Source organism: Falco rusticolus, chromosome 5 (genome assembly GCF_015220075.1).
Source record: "Falco rusticolus isolate bFalRus1 chromosome 5, bFalRus1.pri, whole genome shotgun sequence".
NCBI classification, from domain to species: domain Eukaryota; kingdom Metazoa; phylum Chordata; class Aves; order Falconiformes; family Falconidae; genus Falco; species Falco rusticolus.
Window position 1 is genome coordinate 30968463 of NC_051191.1, and position 26993 is coordinate 30995455.

Genomic DNA, 26993 nt, shown 5'->3' on the forward strand with positions numbered 1-26993 from the left:
GTGAGATTCCAGCAACTTCCAAGTTGCAAGTATTTGCAAACCGTTACTCAGGAAGTGGAGGAAGCAAGGTTTCAGTAAACTGAACAGGTTCTGCTGTCACATGTGTGCACTTCTCCCCTGCCTCCCCCAATGGAAGGCATAAACCCAATTTCTTTTCTTAGTAGTATACAAAGATCTTCAGCTTGGAGACATGATGATTATTATTAGTATTATCATCATCATAATTATTACTAGTAGTAATAGTATTGTTGTTACACATTGATAAATATATAATAGATTGTATAGCTATATATAAATATTAAAAGAATATAAAAATATACAGGTTTATTTCCATAGAGATATCTCTTAGGACTGGTTGATAGATATTTTCTGGTAGTAAAGCATAGACACCACTGTTATTCTAGACAAATTTTCTTTTTTGTCGGAGGCTTGCAAAGTGACGACGTATCTGAAGACTAAAATTCCATTCTTTGTGAAAGTTATGTTGGTTTTGTCTCGGATGGTGCCTTTTTTTGCTGTTGCTGTCTACTGGACATTGGTTTTAACATCCAAAATAATGAATTTCATATCTGTCACATTCCTTGTGTTAGCTTATGGAATAATGCCTCCTTAAATGTGTTTTTAAATCCCATTTCCTAGAAGTCTTCATGATATGTCCTTTGTACTTGCTGATACTAAAAAGGAATGTGTTCAGTAGGGTCTGTTCCCCAATGGAATAGTGAGGAAATTTTTGAGTGTGAGTTTCAAGGACAATAAAGAAAATGTCTTAATATGAATTATTAATGAAACCTTTTCTGTCTAGGTATTCTTTCATCTAACTTTACTATAGGAGCATCTGCTGGTATCACTTACTGGAGCAGAGTTGAGATACTCCAGTGTATTGGCAAAAGGGCTTATTTTTGAGCATTGAAAAACTGAGCCCTTTTTGTGTGGTCTATCCTTGAACATGAACAACATGGAGCAACACATTTTTCAGAAAGCTAAATAATCTAGAATTTATAGAGTTAAGCTAAAATATTTCTCTTATGTTGTGTTGCAACATGTGTATCTGGTCCTAGAATTTTTTTTTTTCAGTCTTCTGGATGAAGAATAAACAGTGCTAAATATGGTAATAACATTAAGCTACAAAATTCCTTACAATTAATGTCACTGTGCCTTGGAAACTTCACACATACTGAGCAAAACAGTATTTATATCCTGCTTTAGATTTGCACTGTATCCATCTAGATCTACACACTGTCAGTAGGGGTTTTCTAGAGTTATGAAATGCAGAGCTGTTAAATGAAGACATTAATCATATACACTTCTATGTTTTAAGGGAGATGTAGGGATACTCATAATGCTTTTCATTCTTTCCCTAAGTGCTCTAGAAAACCAAAGGCAGTTGCCCAGGACCATGTCTAGGTGGTTTTTGAGTATCTCCATTCAGATTCTTCTGGTGAAGACTGAACAAGGGACTGTTTTTTGTCTTTGGCTGTACAGCTGTATATTTTTAAAGTCTAGGAAGTGTAGTTTTGGTGGATCGAAGAGGAAAAGATCTGTATCTCTCTGCTGGGTCCCAGGGCACTCTGTTCTGCTGCTCTCAATCATTCATTACATTCTACACTGAAGGTAAATAACATTGCTATTAGGAAGAAAAGAACACTGTTAAATTTGTGACTTTGAAAATGCTTGACTTCTCATGAATATTTTTAAATGAGTACTGTTTTTGTACATAATGATCATAATGGAGAGCCCATAAACCTTTTTTAAAGCTAGTTTATGTGCCTTTGCAAGGCTTATCTGTTAAGATTCCCTGGCAGTAATATTTTTTTAAGAAATAGGCACATGCTCTAAACCAAATACCGTAACACCAGTTACTGAGTGCCTACCAACTGAGCTGTGACAGACTGCTGTGTATTCAAGTAAAATATTTGGAAATGGCATAAAATTAATGTCTTGAGCCACATCACTTTCTCACTTGGGTTTGTTTTCCAGTTCCTTACAGGCCATATCCGTAGTTCCTCCTGAAAAGTCAGTTGATACGTGTAAGCTTCTTATGTGTTGGACATGTGTGTTTCATCCTTCATGTTTTCATCTACTTAAAAAGATGCTTGGTTTAAATTCTGCAGTTGTACTTTTTTAAATGAAGTTGCTTAGCTTGGTTTTTGATGCATACAGTTCATAAAACTTTAAATCTTTGAAAATAAGATAGGATAAATATGTGTTTAAAGTTGATTATCTGTGTGATGAGAGCTGCGTTACTCAAGTATTTGACTCCTTGAGGCAGTGAATTTAGTGAGTCCTCAGCAACACAAGAGCTGTGAAATAAATTCTCTGCAGTTTGACTGACCTATTGAGGACTTTGGGAAGCACTTTTGTTACTTCTATCATTTCCATTTTGTTAAATGTATAAATAGGTGTCTGCTCTGCTCTTTGCCTTTGTAGCACAGCTAATGCATCAGAAGAAGATATTCCCAGTAGATACTCCCGAACAGACAGGACAACTTACAGCAGATACAGCAGGGATGCAAATTCTTCTGGCAGTTCCATACCAAGTAATGCTTTGGAAAAGCGGATTGAGGAACTTGAAAGGGTAAGTACCAACTAAGATCTGCATGGCATACATATGACATAAAATACCTTTGAAACTCCATGGGGAAATATACAAGAGAAATATACGGAAATGATGCTAAATGCTTGAAGTACAGTTAGTTATGCCTGTAAAAAAAGTACGAAGAGTCAGATTGACTGACAAGAATGTGAACTTTTAATCATGGATGTTTAGTTGTCATTTGGGTTGAGATAAAGATAATACTCTTAGCCAGGAGTGCTCTGCGTATTTCTCATATGCACCTTCTGACACACCAACGCAGGGCAAATAACATGGGGGAAGGAGGGGCTCATTGGCTGTTCAGAAAATTAGCAAGCCTGTTTCTGATCTACTTGGTTTGAATTTTTTAATATACTGAAATATAAAATGTAATTGCTATCAAGTTGATTGTTAAAGTTTTAAACATTTAAAATATATATTTTAAACAGTTTTCATTATTTCAGACATTCTTCATACAAACAATTTTGGGGAAATGTAATAATGTTAAAGCTGAATTTTTCACCTAAACCAGTATTTTGCTAAATAATGTCATCTGTGTAATGTATTATGGGCTTCTCTGTCTTCCTCTGAAGTGGATTTTTGTGGGAAACTTGCCAAATATTCTTGAATTCATATGAATGAAAGTTACTAAGTAAACACAATTTGAGCAGATCTTTTTTGGAAAGGATGAAAATAAAGCATATACTGTAGAAATTACTTTTTTTTTAAAGACTTGAGGAAGGCTGATTTGAGTGAGGTACGCCATAATCCTCTCTTCCAAATCAGTTTCCTTCTGAAATAATTTAACTGCTAGTAATGCAGAAAATAGATGAAGATTTAAGGGCTTGCTTTCACTATCTTGAACCCCGATTTACTGAATTCCTAATGGATATTTTCATTTTGCTCACATTCAGGCCCAGAGATCTTAACAGTGAGTCTTCGTTCCTTGTTAGTGGTAGTATTAAAAAAACCCACACAACCACAAACCACCCCAAAACTAAACAAAAACAAACAAACAAAAAGACTAGCCCTCCTGGTATGTCAAATCTGGAAGCTGATAACTTTACGTTTACTTGCTTTTGTTGTGGGCTCCTATCCGATTTTGAGTTCATGCCTAAGTTAAATATTGATTAAAACATACTTGGAATCAGAGACATCACACAGGTTTGCTGTGGGTAAAATATTTTCTTAGATGTGATTCTTTAGCTCCTTGAAATATAATGGCTTGAAGATGTGGGTTTGACTTGCTGTAGAAAAGGAATTATAGGAAAGTGTGTGGAGTTTTTTCTTGTTTGTTTTAAATGCTAATAACTTAAAACTGTCTCTTAAAACCAAAAATTGCATTACAAACAACATTGCATATTCTGGGTTTAGGAACTTTCAAAGGAGAGACAGGAAATTGCAAGATTGATGAAGATGACACAGGATAAAGATGAAGTAATTGGAAAGCTGAAGGAAGAAATTGATTTATTAAACAGAGTAAGCACATATTTTCTTGCATGCTGCTATATAAAGAGGGCATAAGTCTGCATTCTCTGTGCTCTTCTGCAGGAACTTGCATCTGATCAGAAGAGAAGTAAATATGGGGTTTTTTTGGTATTTGTGTAACTTCTCAAGAGGGATGTCAATAAGTTACATTTTTTTCCAGGTAACTTCTGTTTGTCATGATTAACTTCTTTAAGCTGTGTGTTGTTGGAGGACCTGGATTTCTTCTTGCTATAATTGTTCATAGAACAAGGTTATAAAAGTAAAAGTTGTTTACTGTCTCTTCTTTCCAAATTCAGTACGTAGCGTACCAGGAAATAATCAAGCCAGGATTTTGACAGTTTACTCAATAAATTATTACCCAGGACTTCTATTAGACAAAGTAATTATAAATTTAATTTCATTTTACTCAGCTTTTAATTGCTAGTAATAGTTTAGATGCTCTTAGAAAGATTGAGAGTAAGTGCTTTATATTCTGACACACATTTTCATATGCTTTATTGATGGTTCCCAAGTAAATGCAGAACAAGACAGGGGCAGCAGACTTTGGCTAGTATCACTCAGGCAAGGTGTGCAGGCAGGTGAAGAGGGGATAGAAGTGTGAGACATGCTTGGGTGTGGGACAGTATGAGAAGTTTTAAAGTTGATAAAAGATACCAATTTTAACAAGTTCCAGTTTTAGGGGCAGACTGGGACTCTTTCATACAGTGGATTAGCGACCTCACCTTGCGCTTCCTGGCTGAGGTGCAGAGCCTGGATATCCTAGGGAAGTACTCCTCCACCACTCCAGAGCAGACATTCTCATAAACTTTCAGAACTGGCTTTGGTCAATCCAGCAGTGAAGGGAGGAAATAACTCTATGTTCATAGTGGCAAACTTTCATTTTCCACTGTTCATTTGTAACAAAGGAGGACAGCATTCAGAAGTTTGCAAACTAATCTGAAGAGCAAAGGATGATGAGGTTAGTCTGACACAGGTGTCTTGCCCCTGCACCACCCCCCCCACACCCCCCCCCCCCCCGAAGTTGGAAGTTAATCTGTGGGATGAACAAGGTATTGTCTGTTTAGGAGCGATTTCTATTTTAATTGAGGAATTGGTCTTTATGCCTTCTTCCATTCTGCAAAGAATCTGTCACACCTAAGCTGATGACCTTTTACAGCCAAGGCAGGCATTCATTCCTCCTGCATAATGGATGGCAAAGATACTTAATACTGCTGTTCACATCTGACTTCCTGACTCAGAGGTCAGAAAGAACAAATAAAAGAACCTAAATCACTGAAACTTTGTGTCTTAGGGCCATGACAGTGAGGTTTTCTGTTCCAGAAATAATGTCATTTTTCACTGCTGTATTTGAGGTGTGATGTCCTAAATGGAATCCATTGAGAGTCTGTCTAGAAACAGTCTTTGAACATTTGTAGTAAAGTCAAGCAGTGCCTGTGTCTTGCCTGTGTTAAGTAGGAAGACAATTTCTGCTTGTTGTATGGAAAGAAAACACAAACCAGAATATAGTCCTTTCAAAAACCTCTTTATTATACAATAACTAAAATTGTACCTTTCCATGAGATCCACAAAGCCATCTGGCTGATGCTCCCTAGGTAACTTCTCTTAAAGGGAGAGGAGCATAAGGGTTTCTTCCTCCATCAGGTCAGCGTTTATCATAGCTATAACACGGTCTGTTAGCTTAATTGCGGTGCAAGTTATTTATGTTTGCATCCCTTGGGCTTTTCTTAACAGTGAAATAGCTGCCAATATTCTTAACAATGAAATGAACTTTATGACTAGTATAATAATTTACCACCTTATGAAAGTTTGAACCCATGTCTTGAGTGATGCTTCTGTTAAAACAGATGCAGCTTTGATAGCACTTGGATTTATGATTGCTTCTATGTTGGCTGTTCATGTGGATTTAGAAAGAGGAAAGGTTTAGAATAATAGGAAAAGCTACAGAAATACGGTGTCATTCCCATGATAGAAAGTTCTGGAAGTTAATAGGGCAGTTATATTTACCTAAGGTTTATTATCATAACGGAGAACATGAGAGCCACTTGAATATTCATCTGTTCTTCATGGAATGTTATTCTGTAGACCTGGCACCAGGATTGGATGCTTTACATGGAAGAACAGTTGTTATCTTCAACTTTCTGCTCACATAGAAAGATGTCCTTAGGCCTAAACTTAACCGAGCTTATGCAAGTATCTTTTTAAAAAGTTTTGCTGGTAGGCAACCTAAATAGGGGTCTCTTTTAGAGCATTTACACACGTTCATGGTATTTCTCCATCTTTTAGGTTCATCAAAGTAGACAGTTATTGCATGTTGAGTTGTGCAGATATAGAAAGAATTTAATGTCAAAGAGCCTAAATAACTTCAAAATGCCAATTTATTGCATAGCTTTCTGACTGCTTACTCCTCATATGTAAAGAAATGCTTTTCCTAGAGGTTTCAGTGAGTTCACAACCATGGATGCATCCTTGATTGGCAAAGATCTTGTGTTACACTTGAAAACCTGTTTTTCCAACAATCCTGAAAATTTCTTGGCAGACTTTTTCTCATTTTAAATATATTTATTCAGTATAACTATATGATTTTACTGACATCAGTCAGTGCATCACAAAGATACTTAAAGAACATGAGCTATGTTTACATTGAGAAACAGAAAAGGCTTTCTGCTATGTGGCATTCTTTGACTCAGTACGTTAGCCACTGAAAGTATGTCTGCTGCATTTTCTGTAAGAAAGGGGTAATTGCTTCATAAAACCCTCAAATATCTGAAGGGGAAGGCATCTTAAGACATTTAAATATTTGTAGGCTAAGTTCAACTGTCTACTAGTTTACACTTGGTCATCTCTGACCTTACTAAGATGTCATCGTAGTTAAATGTGTGTTTGGAGAGAGTCTGTCAGTGAGGATTTACAATCCAATTAGTGTCAGTTGTGTGGTTCTTGGTTCCTTTGGTATCTGAAGTCCAGGCCTTCATGCTATTGCATCTTTTTTACTAATAAGTATAAATTAGTGTGGTAATTTTGAATAAGGAACTTTAAATTTCAGTGGCAAAAAACAGCTGCATGTCCTGGTCCATTGTTTTGATAGATATTTAAACTGCACTAGTTATTTTTCCTGGTTCATATTCAAGAAACTCTTACTTGTAATAATCCTTGGCATGTCAATTTTACAGCATAAACATTTCACAGACTTTTTTGTTTTGAGCAAATTACGGTATTTTAAACAGAAGGGTTTGGGGTAAGCTTTGAGACATGTGATGGCTAGGTTGAGAACAAGCTCAAACACAGAATTATGTATACTGAACTAAAAAAAACCCACATTTTTTTTAAAATGTATTGTCCCTTCCATCTGATTATTGATCTGAACTGCACAAGAGAGAAAACAGAGTCTGTTTCTTACAATTACGTAGTAAACTATTTATAGTAGCTATCCATCAAAACTTTCCATGTTTAGATGTTTTAAGTCACTTTTATCTATTATGTTGAGTGGGCAAATGCTTTTCCTGGAATTCATATTGTGATGTAGCATTACTTCTGTGAGGCAAAGAGGAATTTCTGTGACTGATTTCTTGATTCCACATTATAAAAACAATACAGTAATTGTGAAGGTGTTGTGGTATGGATTTTGGCCTGGCAAACTCAAGAGGCTTTTGAAAATCATTATACTGTTTAAACACAACGTCTTTAGCATGCACTTCTGGAATGACCCCACTAAAAAAAAAAATATGGAAATAGATTCCATATATCAAACACGGCTTAACAACTTGAAGAAACAAGACAGAGAAAATCTTTTCTCTACTACTGTTTTATGCTCAAAGTAGCATAGCAACAGTAGGGTTTTGTAGACTTCCATCAAAAGGAATCTAAGATCTCAAATGAGAATCCTCATTCTTCCTTCTTTGCCCAACTTCGATTTTCCTCTTGAAAGTGCTGTCCTTGATGTCACTTCCCTTTCTTTCCCCCCCCCCCCCCCCCCCTTCTCATTCTGTTTCTTCTATGGTTTTTTTGTTTGCCTACCCCCCAGTAAAATTATTTTTACCGAAGTAATGCTTACATTGAACAGCCAGTTTCACTGATTTTCATTTTAAAGGCTTGAAAAAAAAAGTGAAGAAGTGAATGGGATCTGGGTAAATCTAGTAATTAGTGGAAGAGGAATAAACATTTGGGGTAGGATCATTCTCTTAAGCACCCATTATTACTGTGTATGCTGTCTGTTCTTTCAGTAGCAAACAAGTTACAAAATGTATTTTAATATTTTTCACAAAAATGGAAGAAAATGGACAGGCAGTACTTTTTCTAAAAATGTTGAATGCTTAATTTAAGACATAAAACAGGTCATCTTGCAATAATAACCGATGATGTGTATAGTGAGTGGGATAGTTGCTGATGAGCAGAGTCTGGGGAACAGTGGCAAGAGCTGACTAATGCACTCTCTGTATGTGCCAATGAAATAATCATGCCCATCCTATTTTGGTTTCTTAATGCATTAATTCCTGCTGTAGCTTCAGTTTTGACTATACGTTTCCATTTAAAGGTACATGGGAATATAATATTAATGTCTTGTAATTACTGTAACATTTGGAAAAAGGCTAGTTTAACAGTTTTAAGGGTAGCTACTGCGACACAGTAATTCATTCCATCCCCAGCTTCTTCATTTCGGAGCTAAGATGCTGAATTCCCGCTGCTACTACTTGAAAGCTTGTATTTGTGTCCTGATAAATGTTTATTTTTCTTTTTCCTTTCACAGGACCTAGATGATATAGAAGATGAAAATGAACAATTGAAGCAAGAAAATAAAACCCTCTTAAAAGTCGTTGGACAGCTGACAAGGTAGAAGATCCGAGCCTCAATGAGGAAAGATTTAAAAACTACTGATTGAATGTTAAGGTCAATATAGTAATACTTCCTGTGTTGCAGTATGTTATAATAACTGTCTTTATATTTATTGTTAGGAAACCAGATGAATGTTTATTTTCATAGTACATACTTCTTCATTCAATGAAGTGGCATCAAATTTGGGCTATATTTTTACCTTTCTATTCACATAAGAATAATTAAAATTGTTGACATATTTCAAAATACTAAGTTCAAAAATATGTGTTTTGTATCTTCAGATTACATCTGGATAAATAACAGTAATTTAAAATTCATAGCACCAAGATCACTTTCAGACCATGTGGGTGTATATTTTTGAAATGAACGGAAGCAATACGTATAAGCTTTGTTTACACAGATCCGAAATATATATTTTGGGAAATACTTCCTTTTTTGTTTAAGCAGCTGTAAAGTGGATGCCTTATTACTGATGTATAACAGTTTGCAGGTCGATTACTTGCTCTAAAACTCCTTTATGTTGAGGTTTTTTTACTGTATCTGAAAGACTGACAATAGTAGAAGATAGCATTTTTTTTTTTTTTTCCTGTATAACAGTATTCTGGCAGGTAGGGGAGGTTTTATTAAAAAAAGCAAACAAAAAATCACACACACAAAACCCCCCTTCCCACAAACAAAAAAACCCCCAAACACAAAACCACCAAAAAACCATGAAATCACCTGTAGTATCAGCATTAATGAGTTCTTAGAATCATATTGAAGTTGTGCACTGCAGTTTATTTTAAAGCTTTTGCTTAAGCAATGAAATGCAAGTTTGCTATCAGACAAGTTTGTTTGCTGTGTTGAGAATACAGACAAAGCCTGGAGCTTTCATTTTAGCAAAGACACTTTTGCAATACTCTTCTGTTAAAGTTGTCATCTTAAAATTTGAGGTTTTTTGATGTATCCATTTTTTTAATCTGGGTGAAAATTTTTGTAAATAACAAAGTAGAGGGGCATACAAGTGATTCCTGCCCTTTTGAAACATCAAATGTTTTCTCATTTATTTGAAACTAAGATGTTTAAAAAGCACGTATTTAGATGTTACAATCCAGTCATGACTGTGTACTGATTTTTCTATAACATGACATTAGACAAAATTTTCACTTTACATTAACCACAGACCTCAGTTAACAGTACTGTTGTTAAAATTGTTAGGTTGGAATTTGACGTGCTTTATTTTGTCGTAACAGAGCATTTTTAATTCCTGATCAGAATAAATATATATGTCGTTTGAGTCAGGACACTAGAAATGGAAGCATTTCTTAAGAGTCCAGGCTTTTTCTTATGATTTTGAAGTTTGGTGTCAGAAAGTTGCATGCGTGTAGTTTTTGTAACCTTGAAACTTAAAGGCAACTTTAATATATAATAACAATCACCTTTTCAGATTTGCCAATTGTTTTCATGATGTGTATTTAATGACTGTAAGAGTTCTTAAAAATGAAAATCCAAGCATTATTGTTCACCTTGGATTGTTTTGGATATAGGTTATTTTGCATTTGTGTATTCTAATGGGGAGGAACTTCTCACAGCTTTAAAGTATTTTTCAAGACAATTATATTCTAGGATGCCTTGATGTTTTCCTTCACAGTGGATGATATCCCATGGGACACCATTTAAAACCTTTACTCAGGGATTTAAATGGTATGGGGGGGTAATATAGGCCCTCTGAACTACAGTATGCACCAATGAATATTGCTTTTAGTATTGTTCAAACAGTAAGAAGTCCCTTATTTATCAGATTCCTGAAATTCAATTTTTAAAGTAATACAATCAGTTGAGATGTATGCCTTCTGAATAAATATGAAACTTTCTCTGGAAGAACATCTGGTTTTCTTCTCTGTGTACAAGGTAGGAAATACACGTACCGATTTACAGCATGGGATGTCAAACATATTGAAGCATCATTAAGGAGTTAATGCAGAACACACAGTAATACAAAGTTGTAAATGAGATTTCATAAACTGTATTTCATATACATTTTAAACCAAAGAACAGGAACAACAAAGAACATAAACAAGAATTACTTGTCTTCCTATTACCTATTCTTGGTTTGCATGTGTGTTGGCTAAAACTTAGTAGCAGTAACATCAAAATTAGAATTTGTTTTTTTTAACTTGGACATCCAGCTGACAGAAATAGATGGCAGAAGTACTTCTGACACCCTACCTTGAAGAGGTACTGGCAAGGGAAGTTTCCAGATATTTGAAACCGGTAATGCTTCAGGCAGAACATGTGAACAAAGGAACTGTTGGGAATTCACAGATAAAGTACCTCAGGACATTATTGTTGTTGTGTATTTTTATACAATCATAAAGCTCTTCATGGTTTTAAAAATTGCCACAAACTGTATCTTGAAGCTTAACACTTCAGCTGACGGTCTGGAAGATTTAGGTGGCTTTTTGGAAAAAAGGATGTCAGTAACAGTTCTTTTACTTACATTATCAGGCTCATGAGAGAAGTTTAGTAGATTCTAGGAAAAATGATATATTATGTAGAATGTTAATAATTGTCTAGTCATTACTTGCCATTAAACGTTTATTTCAGTAGGGTACCCTTATACTCAAGCTCAAACATAGAGTAAGATTTTATCCTAGGTGATATGAAGGTGTTAAATTGGCTACCTTATCAGTAATTCACTAACCCATGTCCATGTCATTACTAGTCCAAAATCTTGATTGTTCTTAATTGTGTGATTTAAAAGCAGAGAGACTGCTGTAAATGGGAACCCACCTCCCTTGGGAAGGCTTATATGATTCCTGAATCAGTCTGGGTATTAATGTACCTGGGCTAAATCATTTTCAGTTGAGATTTTCTGGGGGGAGAGGGGCACATTAGTATGCAATGCTAAATGTATGGGTAAGTCTCTTGGAGATTTCTGAACTTTCATGTCTTAAAATTCATACCAAACTGCTTAGGTCTAGCATCTGTGTTTCTGGGTAACAGGTCATCTGGGAAAATCTAAACAGAAAATTAATCCCATCGACTAACTCAATTAAGACAATTTTTTTCAAGATACTTTAATAATGAACAGCGCATAATTCCTATTTTGATAATGCAGTGATACTCCTGTTATCGTCACATACTATTGTATAGAAAACATACAGTACATCCAGAGCTGAAGGTTAAAATTATGCAGAAATATTTCATTGATAATATGCACTACTGTTTGTGGGATTTATTCCCTAAAGAAGTTCAGCCATATATAAATGTTGGTGATTTTAACAAGGAAATTCAAAATGGCTCATTTTTCATTTTTTAAAATAATTAAATGGCCATTTAATTAAGTTCAGTGTTACTTGATTAACCGAAAGAGTACAATCTGTCTGTGCAAATGAGTGTGTTTTCTGTCTTTCAAGAAAATTTTTTTACTTCAGTACAAGATTTGTATTTACACATTTTAGAGGTGAATTATTTCTGTGTTAGATTGGCTCTGAATGTGAGAGGTAGCGTGAGAAGAGAGGGTAACAAGAAACAAATAAATTACTTCCAAAATAGGAAGTATAACCTAATGATTTGATTTTTTTATTCAGCTGTACTGAAAATTGGCTGTGGAAAGATTTGTGATTGGCATCAGCAGTACAAAAGATACAGGGGTCTTAGTATGTTGGAAACAACTGGTTAACCTACATCAAAAGTTCTTTTCAACTTGTCTCATACCATTACAGCTTGGAAACTTGCTGCCAGAAAGAGACCAAAAAGAATAGTGGAGATCACATTACTTTGTAACATCTTGTTAGGAGAGCAGAGTTACACGACTCCAGCTTTTTTATGTTTTCCTGCAAGCTCTTTGTGGCTATTTCCAGTGAATTGAAACAAATGAGTGCTAGTAGACAAGAGGAAACGCAGTTATTGGGAAAGAAACACATGAGTAATAACGGTAAAAGATATTGACACCAGCATTTTTAGAAGCATTTCTACTTCTGTCATTAAGCATTTCTTTAGGACTACTTAAATATTATATCCAGGACAAAAAGGACTTTGATATGTATTTTAGTAGCATTCATAATCTTCCAAGTATGTTGACTTACTGTAGCAAATCTCTGCCTACTGTTTCTCCTTGTACTGTAGCAGATGTACATTACCTTGTTAATTTAATCCTTTTGCTTTTATTTCTGAATTTCTGGTGTATCTGTTCTTGTTCAGGGCTAGCTGTGATTTTTCTGTTCTGGAAAAATTGTGGTAGTTGAGTTTTCCTCTGAAAATAGTCTCGTAATCATAATGCAGAGTAGTTTTGTTTGGTTTTTTTTTAAATATCCATTTTATGCATTTAAAAAGTTGAAGCGTCATTAAGCTATAAATAACTAAATATCCATTTTAGTTTTGAACATGGACTGGTTGTGATATTATTTGTGATACCAGATTAAAAATGATGTTGAGATTCTTACCATTGCAGGTAATAGATAAGTGTTTAATCTAACAAGAAAGACTGTGTGCCTTTGTCCAAATAAAACAAAATTGTTATTAATCCAGGCTGACTACTTATTGTGTCTAAAGGATAATTAATATTGTCTGACTAAAATTCTAATTGGATTTGTCACCCGTGTACTGGGAAGCTCCCAACCTGAACTGCTAGAATCATCCTTACATTCAGATTAAATTTTTCAATTGTATGCATGTTTGCACACACACACACACACACACACACACACATACGCGAGAGAAACTTGCGCTTTCCACTATAATAATTGAAATTTTCACTGCACTAATTTTCTGCTTTGGGAATGTAGTGAGTATCCTTCCATCAATTAGATGGGAATGACCTGTTCCCATACTTCAAAGCTGAAGTGTAGCCCTTCCCAGGAAAAAGTAATGAGGGATGATACAGTGCTACTTCTACAAAAACAAAGTGAATTGATTTCAAAATAGATTACATCTCTGAAATTTCTGTGTGAATACATTTTCTCTTCTGCACAGGCAGAACCATTAAAGACAGCCTCCTTTTCATTCATCGCTGCATATTACACATAAGAGAGCAAGTGGATTGTCAGTAACCACTGGGGACATAACTCAGAAAATAATCACAGTTTATCAAGTTTTTAAATGTTGTTTTGAAATAAAAGAACTTGAAACATAAATACCATAAGAAACCATGCATCCGTGGTTACTCTGTGGATAAGACATTATGAGCATTTGCACTTAGTAAATTTTAAAATGCCAGGTGAATTCAGTTTAGGATTATTAGTCCTACAGTTGGCTTCCTTTATAAAAGCCCAGTGGCCTTTGGATTTTGTTTTAAAATATGAGAGTATGTCCTTCCTAAGTTTTTGTCTTTGGCATTTTAGGTTCTTCAGTCTTGCTGGGAAATTTTTGCTCCCAGTACACAAGTGCCTGTTCTGTACTCCTTTAGTCACTGGGTTTGCCATACGCTATCTACCTGATCTTGACACTTGGTATGTTTTCCTGTTGATGTTCTGATTTTTCTCTCATAGCCCATCCCTTCCTTTCTCTTTTTTAATATTGGTATTTTCTCGTTTCCCTTGCTCTGCTAGAACCTTCAGGTGGTATCTGTGAAGTGTAATAATGTCATAAAACTATTCTTTGCTGAATTCTTTTTTCCTTTCTTAAACAGACCTCAAACATTTGTATGGGAAAATTTTCTCACATGGTGAATAATTACACTGTGGAATGTACTGCTGCTCTGGGACACTAAGAACTTACCAAGGGTTTGAAAGGGGGATTGTATATTGATATGAATATTGAGATTATCCAGTGCTCTAATTCTACCATAAAAAGTTCTGTTAGTTTCCAGCTATTAAAAATGAAAAAGAATCCATGCAGGAATATCACATGTAAGAGTGATGCTGATGTATGCAAAGCGTTTGGGCAGGATTCAACAACAGGGATATCGTTCTGATGTGTATCTTAATTGTGCTATTTGGGACTGTTATCTATGGGAGGTCTAGCGAGTTTCTACCTACACTGACATGTTTGCAGCTGAGATCTTCCAGCCTAGCAGCTGACAACTCTTCACATATGGAAACTGATGCTTGCATTTCACTTGGCATTCCTTGAGCAGGAAGTCTAATCACACAGCCAATAGCCATAGTCTCTCTTGTTGGTATTTCAGTAGGGATTTCTGTTTAAGCAAAATTGACTGGTCATTTCCGGATTCGCCTCAGACATTTGAAGTAACGTTAAGCATTTGATTTGGTTTAATATTTGATTGGGAAATGAGTGGATTGTTATACACCATGTAAAAGGATAGCACTTAATTTTCTTAGGCAATGTCAAGTCCTCTAGGCCTTTTCTTGAAGGGAAAGTTGCTGCCTTCAGAGAAGACTTTGTTAACATTAACACTTTTAAATTAGGATCATTTTACAGTCTGATGAGGGCGTTCACTTCAAGAAACCCAGAACCTCCAGGCATTCTTTTAACAAGCACTAGAAGATAAACTTCTGTGAAGTCCTAGGAGCAGATTTCAGGGTTAAGCACTTTAAGATCAAAATAAGTCTGTAAGTCCTTGTTCCTCACTGAAGAAAATCTGGCTAAAAAGACAAAACCCATCTGTGTTTCTGTATGACTACCTTGGTAGTCAGTGATGAGCTTCTAGGGGTCACAGTTGGCACACCAAAGTCTTTCAAGTACCTTAACGTAGCGAAGAGTAACACCTCAGTTCTAGTAATGCGTGATGTGCATTTTCTAATAGTTCAGGCCAAACCATGCAAAATGGTCAGTAATTAGTGATGGGATTGCAGTGGATGAGGCTAATAAAGGAGCAGGACAAGTGAGCTTCTCTTACTCTTAAATTTGTATTTTAGGCTTTCTTCAAGAAATGTTCATGTAACGTTAATTGCTGAGAGGTAAAACAGTAAACTTCGGCAATAATTACGTAAGTTCTAGAAAGAATCTTTGCAGTAAGAGGTACTATCTTTGGTATCTTTTAATTAACACCTTTGACTTATAGGTATTTCTTATGTGGTAAAGCTGTGTTACAGGTAACAGAAGATAAAAGCCTTTTCTATACTGTAGAGGTAATCCAAGTCAACGCTGATTTTTAATCAACATGCTGTAAGTTTTTAAGAAGACTGAATAATATGGGTATCATACTTTGAGATTTGGAATTCTTTAATAAGGGAGGTAATGAAAATGTATGCAGATTTGGTGATAATACTCCGCCGTTTTCTCTGGTAAACCAAAATGCTGTTGAAGGTGAACAGGTTTTATAATTGATCTTATTGCTGATTTTAGGTGTTATGGCTAATAAAATGCTGAAACAGCGAAAGCGTGCACTTACAATGTGACGACAACAAAAATGAGAACTCTTAATCTCTGCTTAGTCTTTTAGGGTGGGAACTCAAGCAATTTTTATGGATTTCCCTTGATGAAATGACCTGAAGATATTTAGGTATTACAGGCTTATTTGACAAGCTGTTGCATTATCTCATGCAACAAAGCAGCATTAACTCTTGTCCTTTCTTTGTACCAGGGTATTTTCAAAGAACCCAAAGCATAATTTAAATGAAAAACAGTGTTTTTCTGTTGCACAAGATTACATTTGAGAAAACAGCAGCTTGGTAATTGGCATCTTGACACATTCTCCATTAGTATTTACGTCTGCAAATCAGATTTTGTAGACCAAGAGCCATGGAATAAAATCTTTGTTTTTCTCTCTCTCAGAAATGTTAATCTCTGCTTTTGCCTGAAGGCTCGTTATAACAATGATGCATTTTAGAAAGTTTAAAATTTTGATTGCAACAGTGTAAGTGTGGTTAAAGCCAGCTACCAAATATATTTAATGGGTGGGGACAATAAAACCACTGAAGCTTTGCAAGATGAGACTCTCTAGAAATAACTTTCATATTTCTCTGTGAGGCAATTATATAGAAAATGCTAATTGTTCCCAACTGAATCATTCTTTCTTCCCATTTAACTGCTTCTGCTCACTATAGTTTGCAATAAAATATCTCTTAAAACCCCCTGCAATTGTGTTTCTCTGGCTTTGTATGAAAAGTGGCATTTAAAAAAGACTGGCCACTTTTGTTTTTCACTCTCCAGTTTCTAGGTTTTGTAAAGATGGTTAAAAGCAGGGAGAAAATATGGAGAAAATACATGGGTTGAGACTGTGCAGAGTTGAACATTAGGGAGAGGAATAGCTGTGTAAGGATGAAGAAAATCTAGGATTTCATCAACATTTTTTTTCACATAGTTTTCAACAAGGAAAGGATAACAAATTGGGTATTTTATGAAGATCTAAAAGCAGTTCCGGTTATCACTGTAGTATAATTAGTGTTTTTATGAGGAAGAACATGATCTCCAGCTTCTCATTTGCTCACTTTTGCACAAATACTTAAAAAGGAAAAGAATATGATTTTCTACCCTTCAAAAATTGCAAATTTTTATCTAAAATCAGAACTTTGATTGTTTCTTTCCTAGACCATGCTAGGCTGTAGGTGAGTAGGCAGAAATTTGGGATGTTACTCTTCAAATGTTACCTAATTTGTGGTACTACTATGATAATATTGGTTAGTATGTTTGACTTTTTTGGGAATGGGTAGAGCTAGCCCCAGGCATGTCCACAGAGTTTACGTGGCCTTTTGAATGCTGTTAATGTAGCTGAGGCTGTTGAGAGCAGAAAGAATTGCACAGTCTTCCTTCTGTGGGAATGTATTCCAATATTTGGAAACTGTTCCTGGCAATAACTCTTTATTTTACTTCACCAGTAGAAGTGGATCACTATCTGGGAGTTGTAGTCAGAACTGAAAATGTTCACTGGTTCAAAGGTGACAGTGCCCAGCAGGTGTTCACAGGCCTGCTGCTGTAACGCAGAGCAATATGCCATTCTGAATTTTGTTGACAGAGATCCGTGGTAAGGTTGTAAATTGGGTGTCAGCTCAGATGAGAGGTCAAAGAAGCATTCCAAGTAGAAACCAGGCTCCTATATCCAAAAGTGTGTAACTGAAATGGATGAATAAAGCTGATGTCTTTGGTCTGTGTTGTAGGTGAATGAAAGTACACAATTCTCAGGTGTTTTGCTTTGGTGCTTCTGTCTAATCTGTAGGTAAATAAAGTCAAGCTTTTCAAGTCTGTCACTTCACTACCCTTTATTCTTCAAGAGCATTGCATTATTTTTTATGACACTTAGACAAATAGATCTCATTTGTCTGCTTGAGGATTCTACAGTGGACTGAGTGTAGTTGTCCTTTTCCTTGGTTTCATTTTCTTCTGTTATCTTTTCCCTTATTGATGCCTCTTGAGATTTTCAGTGCTTAAGCTGAAACATATTTCAGTTTACATTCTAAATCTAAGGCAGGTTATCCCAGAAGATTATTATTTAACTCTGCAATTGGAGTGTTCTGTGTATTCTCCTAATTTTTTAATGCCATGAAGGCAAAAACGCTTAACTGAAGGCTTCGAGAAATGCCTGTATCAGTGCTGCCAAATACTCAATATTTGAATCTATTAACAGTCTTTTCTGGCCCCATGCTGCAGTCAGAGCTGTACGATTACAGATAGTAAACTGAAGTACCTATGCAGGGAGCAAGAGTTACAGGTAAGCACTTGCTGTTTGGATTTTTCCTCTCTCAGACCATGCACTAGGCATAGTGCTGTCCACTAAGCTGCTGCAGCTAGATAGCTGAACCAACATATTTCAGGGTAATATCATTAACAGAGTGCTGATATGAAAACCCACTGGACAGGATGAATCATCTTCCATTTATTTGCAAAATGTCACGTTCTTCCTCTGCTCTTCCTCTGTGAAATTTTTACCCATCTTTCCCACTGTTCTTTTGCACATAACAGCGTGTCCTGCTACGCAGAAACAGGAAGGTTTTAAAGCAAGTCACCTATTGATACGTCAGCTGCCTTGATCAGCACTGAGGCAGTGAGACACAGGATGCAGTTCACTAGGCGTTGGCACTAAGGGGAATTTTCCTCCTTGTAATCTGGAAAAATGCCATATCTACTCACCAAGATTGAAACAAAACATTTTTCTTCATCATTATGCAAGAATAAAAATAATAAACCATTTTGAGATCTTGGCAAGCATAACTTTGGATTTTAATGAACTTTAATCACCTCTTAAGAAAAGTAATCACTTTGAATAAAGCGTCCAAATTAGAAATCATGGGCAGAACTTTTTCCCACTTGTTTTGTCCCCTGCATAATGTTATGTTATTTAGCTTGTTAAGAAGCATTCTTGGCACTTGCAAGAAGAGGTAAAATGACATTCTGAAGAATATTTGTTACGGTGCTTAAGAAACCAGACCTCTATACAATAGTATCCCAGCGAGCATAGAATATAACTAAGTATCAGGCGTTTTTCCAAAATAGAAAAGGAAACACTTTTATTTAGCACAAGTTCTGAGCAAGTCATGTTCTGCCTGGTGAGTTGCAAAGACTGAATACATGTGTACTGCTACACTTCTTAGTAACATGGCTCAAGGTTCCTGAGCCTGGGATGGGAAACTGCAAAGCCAGGGAAAGCAAACCTCTGCTTCAAATTCAGTGTCATATGGGGAAAAAGCTGGGTGTGTTACACAGCCCTTTCTCCTTCCTCTAACTATACTTTCTATGATACTTGACTTCATTGCAGGTCTGCTACAGTATTTTTTGTTTGTGTGTCACAGCAAGTATTTAGGGTGTGTCGGCAAGAGACAGGAACTGCGAGCAAAGGTCAGGCTGGATGGCAGGTAGGGATCAAGGCGCTGGTAACTACACCAGCAAGAAGCGTATTTGTACAAGATGATGATATTTGGCTTGGGAGGGGAAAAGAATGCTGTTTCATTGATATGTGGGTATAGAAATAGTTGTCGCAGTAGCTAGGCTGTGCTGAACTTGTGGAAAATACCGTTATTCGAAGATAAGTCCTCATGCATACTGATTTTGTTGTTCCCTTTATTTTTCAGTGCAACAGAGAGCAACAGCTATGGGGTGCACAGGAGGTAGAAAGGCACAGAAGGGGGGTCAGAGTGTAAAAGAACAGGACATTGCGAAAAAGCTTTGAAACAAAAGGGGTGCAGTAAGTCAAATGCGAGAGGAGGGTGGCTGGAGTTCTCTTGCCAGCAGACAGCCTGTCCCAGCACTCAGCAAAATAATAGCAGTCAACCAGAAAGGCATCCAGTCAACTTAGAAAGGCATCCAGACTATGGGCTATGAAAGGTGAGAGCCAGGAGGTTCTTCTTTTTCAGACGGATAAGCTTTTAAAGGCTACTGCTTTTGTCAGTTTTCAGCTGAAAAAAAAAGTATATGCTGTTATCAAACATATATGGACTTTGGTAAACATCACAGTACAAGGCTTAAAACTTACTACATATTTGCAGGTATATTTTGAAAGTGTCTTTGGCACATGTGATTTTTAAAATTGCCTCAGTGGTACGCAATAAAAAAAGAAATGAGAAAGTATCTTCAGGCAATGAAGACAGCTCAGCAGAAGCAGTAGCGAATTCTGAGCAACAGGTGTGAGTGCACGTGTGCTGCTGTGTAGTCTGTTAGGTCTTTCCTTGAATTACTGTGTGGGTGAGTCTCTGATGCTGGCTGACACCAAGGTTGGTTTGGTGGAGCTGCAGAGAAATCTGGGAGATTGCAAGCTCTGCAAGAGCCAGGCAGAATTTAAAAGACAGTTCATGAAGAGAGAACAGAGTGGCTGTGATGGGACTTTCTTCACTGAGGAAAGGAGGACTTTGACTGCCAGCAGCAGTAGTAAGGACGGAGCACTGCAAACTCTACAGACCAGTATGACTAGCAGTAGTAGCCTGTTCTTTTGAAACAGCAAAGCAAGAGTAAGCTCTGTGAGAGAAACTAAAGAAAAGCATGGCATGATCTTAGCATGGAGTGGTTTCTGTGCTTTGTGTTGAAAAAAGAAAACCAAACCCGGGCAGCATCTAGTCCTTTGAAAAGATCCTGTAAAAGAAAGAAGAAGTGTCATTATGTCATTCATAGTGCTAGGTGCATTTGAAGAAAGTGGAGCTTACCTTTCTCATCTCTGATCTGCTGTAGAAGGATTCTGATTTTATTTGAGAGGGAGTTTTTTCCCCTGTAACGGGGATAGATCTGCGAGTGTAAGGTTTTCCACAAGAACTCCTCAACTCTAGAATTTTCTGGTTTATAACTTAGATTTAGTATTCAAGAGAACTAATGTTTTAGCTGTCTAGATACTGTAAACATTTCTCATTTCATCCCCTTTCTTTCAATTAGGGTAAAATGATAGGGAAAGGATTTGAAATAGTAAGTTCTTAGAAGGGGAGAGATGGATTTGATGCTCATTGCTAAGACTGTGGTTTAATGGGTTTTAGTGTTATTGGAGAGCTGAATATTTTGGAAAACATGCCCACAACTTCAGATGGCCATTCTAGGATCTGTTTTTAATATATTTCTAAATTAGGAATTAAAACCAGATGCAACACAAGATTAATTAGTCTGCATGTACTTTCCCTTGTCACCATGCAGTCCTCCTGTGAGAGCTGTATGCCAGAAAGCCAGGAAGAGGGCAGTCTCACCACAAGTAATTTCATTGTACAAGAACAAAAACTAATTCCCAAGTTTCCTCCCAAATATAACTACGTTAAGTAGGGGATCTGTTCAGGATTGCATAACTGCCTCTGTGGCAGTTACAGAAAATGCCTACATGGAAAAGCAACAGTAGGAAAGCATCTGCATTTCTAGCTTGTCTCTCCATAAGGTTTTCTTTCCTTTTCTGTTAATTTAATACAGATACAACTGTACAACCCATTTTTCTCTTCAGTACATTTTTTTCTCATTTGTTGTTTCTCTTCCTGAGTGAAATAAGTGGAGTCAGCTTGACAGAGCTAGCCAGCTTTCTGTAGATCAAGGGCATGTGATTTGTGGCCCATAGTTGGGAAACCGCTGGTATTGTTTGTGAAATCTACTTCAGCAGCGTGATGGCCAGGGAAGGATGTCAGCCCTCAGGAGGGACCCGGCTGGATGCAGTGCTAAAGAGGGGGGGAGAGAGAAACCCCATAGCCTGCTTGACCACAGGCAGCTTAAATCACTCAAACTGTGGCTGAAATGCTGACCTCTCCAGACAATTAATAATAGTTTGTCTCTGATAACTTTTTGCCCTGCTCTCCGACTCGCTGCTAGAGGAAACAGGATCTCTGTTCAGTTGATTACTGGATTACATACGTGCTAGATTATGTACAACAGGTGATAGGAACTCCATCCTAAACCAGCATTTTTGTTTTCAATAGCCTAGTTGCTTTTTAGATAACGATACTTGGATCTCTCAGGACCTTTCGATCAGCTGTCTTCTGGAGGCAGCCGCTCTGCCGAGGCCTTGCCCATGTGCTCCCCCGGCACGTCACGGGGCTGGGCTTGGGCTGCCTGGCTCAGGGTAGGAGCACTGCTGGGCACCGCGTGCTGAGGATTTCAGGGAAAGGCTGGTAGTGTGGGAAGCAGCCAGCTGGGGAACGGAACTGGAGGTCAGCTCGGCAATCCACTTACACAGGAGAAAGCAAACGCGCCGGCTCAGGGCTTTCTGAGGGAGCCGGAGCAGAGGCCTGGGCAAGGAAAGGGGAGAAAACCTGGCGGCAAACTGCTGCCGGCAGTAAGGTCCCATGCCTTCTTCCTCCCCTGCTGAGGCTGAAAGGGACATATCTAACTGGGGGGATTGTGTGAAAAGCCCTGTTCCTAAGTAAGGGAGAGGGATCCTATGGATGGCCCTTGTGACTGCCCATGGTAAGAGGTGAGGTAAAAGGGGAGCTGTGTATTTAGTGTGAAGGGCTCCCCTCCCTTGGCACGGTAAGAGGCCAAAGCACCTGGAGAGGTCCAGACGTCCAGCTTCATTTGTAGTGAAGGTTTCCATTGGTATTCTCATTCTGAAATGGAAAAGAAAGACTTCTTTTGCTTCACAAGGCCTGAAGAGACCAAAAGATCTTGAATGAACCTTTGTATGTGGTGGCGCTGGGTGCTGGAGAGTTCCTTTCTTACATGTGAGGTATATTGCAGTGTCTCTTGGAATTGCTCTTCAGGACCATTTGCTTTATGTCTTATCTGTATTTTTGTAGGCATAAGAGCTGCTCTAATTTTAACATCGAATATATAGAACTACTAGAGCTATATAAAAGGAAAAAATGGCAAAAAAACCCCAACAAAACCCCCAAACCTAAAGGAAGGTAGTGCTACCTTCATTAAAAGGTAGCAGACTGCTTTTTAATTGAAGGACTTTGCAAGTTTTTCTTGCAAAGAGGTGGGGCTCGTTTTGTTTTGCCCAGATGGCTCATGTGCCAGTTTAATTCAAAGGGGAATAAAAATTCACAGTCTGTCTTTCTTCCTGTACAGAATATTTTAATGTAACTTCATTTCACAGTATATATTTCATAAAATAGGGTTGAACAGTTCTACCTAGTCCTTAGAAGCGAAGTCCTGAAGGTGTGTGAGGACACCACATACTACTTTTCCAGCCTCTGAATTCCTCAGGAGTCAGAGTTTGGATGAAGTGTGTCTCTTGGCCGGTCTGTTTACTGTCTCTCATTTTCAACATTCTTCTCTTGACCTGCAGTGTTAGTTTATGAACTCCATTACAAATTCCAGTACTGCAGGTCAGTAGGTGGAGTGTAGAAGTTTTAAGTAATTCCAGGCTGGTTTGGCATGGGGTAGGTAGGCAGATGTGATTGAATCAGACTCAAGGTAATGTCTATCTTGATATTACTCAATTGAAGTGAAACAAAATGACAAGGAAAAACATCCTAATGTAGTTGTCATCAACTTCTGTGAAGTATGGACAGCAAGTACCAGAATTATGGTTACAGGAAACTAAAACATTAATGAAGTCACAGTATTGGAGCTGCGTTTGTTCTCAACCTTGAAGTGAACAGCAATTTCCAAGATAATTGAATTGGTATACATTTGTAAATAATTCTCGTAATTCATTGCTAAACAGTAACTGTTGCATATTTTGAAGGCTGTGAAGATTTTAAAGACTGTACTTTCTTGCTGTAAACCTGGCTTTAATTGTGTTTTTAATGCTGGATATAGAACTCTTCAGATCTACATTCATAAAGAACAGTTGAACCAAACATCTGTTTACCCTGCCCTGCCTTTTGCTGAAGGCTGGGACAGAAAAGCCCTTCTGTCCTGAGGAACTGAAAAAGGACATTGGCTCTTCATTTGAAATCCAAACTGTTCTGTTTCTTGGTTTTATGGGAATGTGAACCATTTGGGGATAGCCAGCTAGAAGGCAAGACAGTCCATCCCATCACATGTTCTCAAATCTATAGGGGACAAAACCTGGTAAAGCACTTGCAGTTTCTGCAGGACCATTTTATGATTTAATTTTTTAAAAAAATGTGACTTGCAACCTGGTAAATGAAAATCAGCAGATTACACTTGTTCATAACATCTTCGGGTACTTGACTGGTTGCTGCCTGCCTAGCAATAGCCACTGGGCAGAAATGAATCCACACGAGTGGATTGCTGTTGTTCCATTTGTCATCCTCATACTCAGTAAAGATTATGGATGGGTACATGGAAGTAGAAAAGAAGTCATAAAAATCTACCAGAGTATAATCTTTTGTGGTGAGAGCAAAAGCCGAAGAGCAGTTAAGCACTGTAACCTTAAACGTTGTAAAACTTTAGGTCTACGATATAATGAACTCGGTTCTGTTCTTAGTAATCAGTATCTTCTTTCGAGAACCCTGAAAGGGAATCTGCAGACATAAAAAGTCCAACAGTCAAACACAATTTGCTCTGTGCTTCTTGGATAAAACAGTTCTAACAAATTGCATTAAAGCCTATTCAGTCATTACGGACTTTGTGATATCTAGTACACACATTTAAGCTTCAGGAAGTTGTTGTAGAACATATCAAACAGATGTCATGCTTGATCCCAGAGTTGGGGAGGGGTTTGTGTGTGCATGGATATACACAGGTATGCGTGCAGGTGTATTGGTGTGAACCAACATTCAGGTCTTAGCAGAATTGCTCTTCTGAAGCATTAAAAAGAGCTAGTAAAAGCAGATGGGAAAGTTGTTTTTACTTTTAATTTCGAGGTATAACAACATTAGAAATTTTTTGGGTTTTTTTTCCCAAGTTAGCATTTTCCTTCAGTAATGACATTTGTGCCTGTCAAGTGCTTTTCAGCCGAGTATGTCTATGGGTTTGGCTTGTTCAAGTATCGCCCCCCCACTCCCTGGCCGCGCCTGACATCTTCTGGTGGCATTTCCACACTGCACAGTAGTCTGCACGGCAGCTAATGAGGAGCGTTATAGGCCCCTTACAGCTTTGGAAAAAAGGTGTAACTGCTTTTATGAAATTGTCGTACTAAGCTTTCATAACCCTCAGAATTACTGTTGTCTTTTGCTTCATCACCTTATTTACATATGCAAAATCTCACACAAATTCTGTATTTGCAGTTACTGCTCTCTGTTTCCTTTGCAGAATTCTTGATTTTGATGACACTTTAAAAGAACAGGGGCAAGGGGGGAGTATCAAATAGATAAAATGTATTTAAACTATATTTTGAGGTTTAATGAATTTTTAAAATGCATTTGGTATCTAACTTGCAGCTTTTGGACTGCTGCCACGTAACAGCAAACCCTCATAACAGTACAGGCTTTAGACTCTCATAAATTTCATTTCCTTAAGTAAAGCTTAAAGCAATGTTTTTTTGGATGCTAGACTACTGCCTCTCATATTTCCCAGGAATTTACTGAGCTGCTATGTGTATATATACAAAGCAGTGGGAAGATAGGTATGTGTTTAATTTAAAAGAAGCTGGTGGTTTTGTTTACAGGAATTACATTCTAGTCCTTCATCTCCATTCCTCTCTGCATTCCTTTCATTCAGATTGTTTACATGGTCCGCTTCCCTGGCGTTACACTAAACCCTGGCAAGAAAGACAATTTCTCCAAAGAGGTCTGCTTGGGAACCCCCCACCTAGATGACTGGTCTGTGTGGAGAGCTGGTGGGAATTTAAAGCCCCAAACTGTCAGCATTAGCGTACGGTGTTCGGTAGCAGTCCTGAAACAAGGGCTGCTGCTCACGCTCCAGGTGCCTGCTTACTTCTTCACGTGTTTGGGGATATGGTGTCCTTGGGCCTGGGACGTGCCATAGCCACTTTACTAGCTGTGCTGGTTCCTTGAATTTCTTTAAAGTAAAGAAAATCTTTTAGAAAGCTTTCTTCTCCCAACTCTTGACTTCTTAGGCAGGTATTCCCAGCCTGAGCTTTGTGTGGTTCCCTCTTTTTCCATCAGTGCCACTGCTGTCCTGCAGTACAGCCCTCAACGAGAAGGCTTGAGGCCTGCTTGCACCGTCCTTCAAGAGCTTTCCCTAGATTGTATGTATGTGAGTGAGGTATCCAACGTCGTGTTCTTCCTTTAGGCCACGGTTGCTTTTTCGGTGCTCTCCCTGCATGCGTTGGCCTGAGCAGACAGAGCTGTATGTTACATTGCTGCAAGGTGTCCATCCCTTGATGCTGGGTATAGCCTTCAGAGCTCTGTATGTTGTAGAAGTTGAAGTACCCTTCTCAGCATTTCCCATGTCCTGTCAAAAATCTTACTTTTTTCCCCTTACTGTTTGCCTTCCTGGAAACTCCTCAAGTGCCTTGTGTGTGAAGATTGTTCAGAATGTGTCTATCTCCTGCTTCTCACAGGGACCTGAGGGTCTCTCCTCAGACAAGGTCATCCCTGAAATGAAATTGCTGAGATGACAGAGTCATGGGTGAGCATTGCAAAGCACTTTAGCTGCTTTGACTTTTTGGTGCTGTGTCTGGTTTGAGTACAGCCTACAAAGCATTAAAAGTGTTGGCCCTAAAATCCAAAGATGAGATAATGCCCTCAACTACTAAAAGGATAATCCAGCTCCTCTCTCTTCCTATTATTCTGATGTGGTTTTGATCAAATTGACGTGACCAGCACTTAGTGAGACTTTACAGCTCTTGCCACAGTCTGACATGACAAGAACTTGCAATTAAGAGAGCGTGCTCTCCTGAAGCACAGAAAGGGGCTCACACTGACAGGGGTCCCTAAACCGCTTTGCAATCTCTTCAAAGATAAGTATCAGGATAATGCTTTGTCCTGTGCAGGGCCAACTTGTCAGAGGGCAGCTTAGGATGGTTTGGGAGAGATTTATTTTGAAACTGGCATTAAACAGAGGTGCTCACTTA

At 37.7% G+C, this 26993-nt stretch overlaps 1 protein-coding gene across 1 annotated transcript in view; it reads left to right on the plus strand.

The window, feature by feature from the left end:
* PAWR (pro-apoptotic WT1 regulator) overlaps nt 1–13397 on the plus strand; it is an 84527-nt gene extending 71130 nt beyond the window's left edge. The window contains exons 5-7 of the mRNA XM_037389023.1: nt 2428–2575; nt 3947–4051; nt 8805–13397. Of these exons, the coding sequence (XP_037244920.1) occupies nt 2428–2575; nt 3947–4051; nt 8805–8891 (340 nt within the window). The 3' untranslated portion in view covers nt 8892–13397. The remainder of the gene's footprint in view (nt 1–2427; nt 2576–3946; nt 4052–8804) is intronic.
* Nucleotides 13398–26993: the final 13596 nt, after the last annotated feature.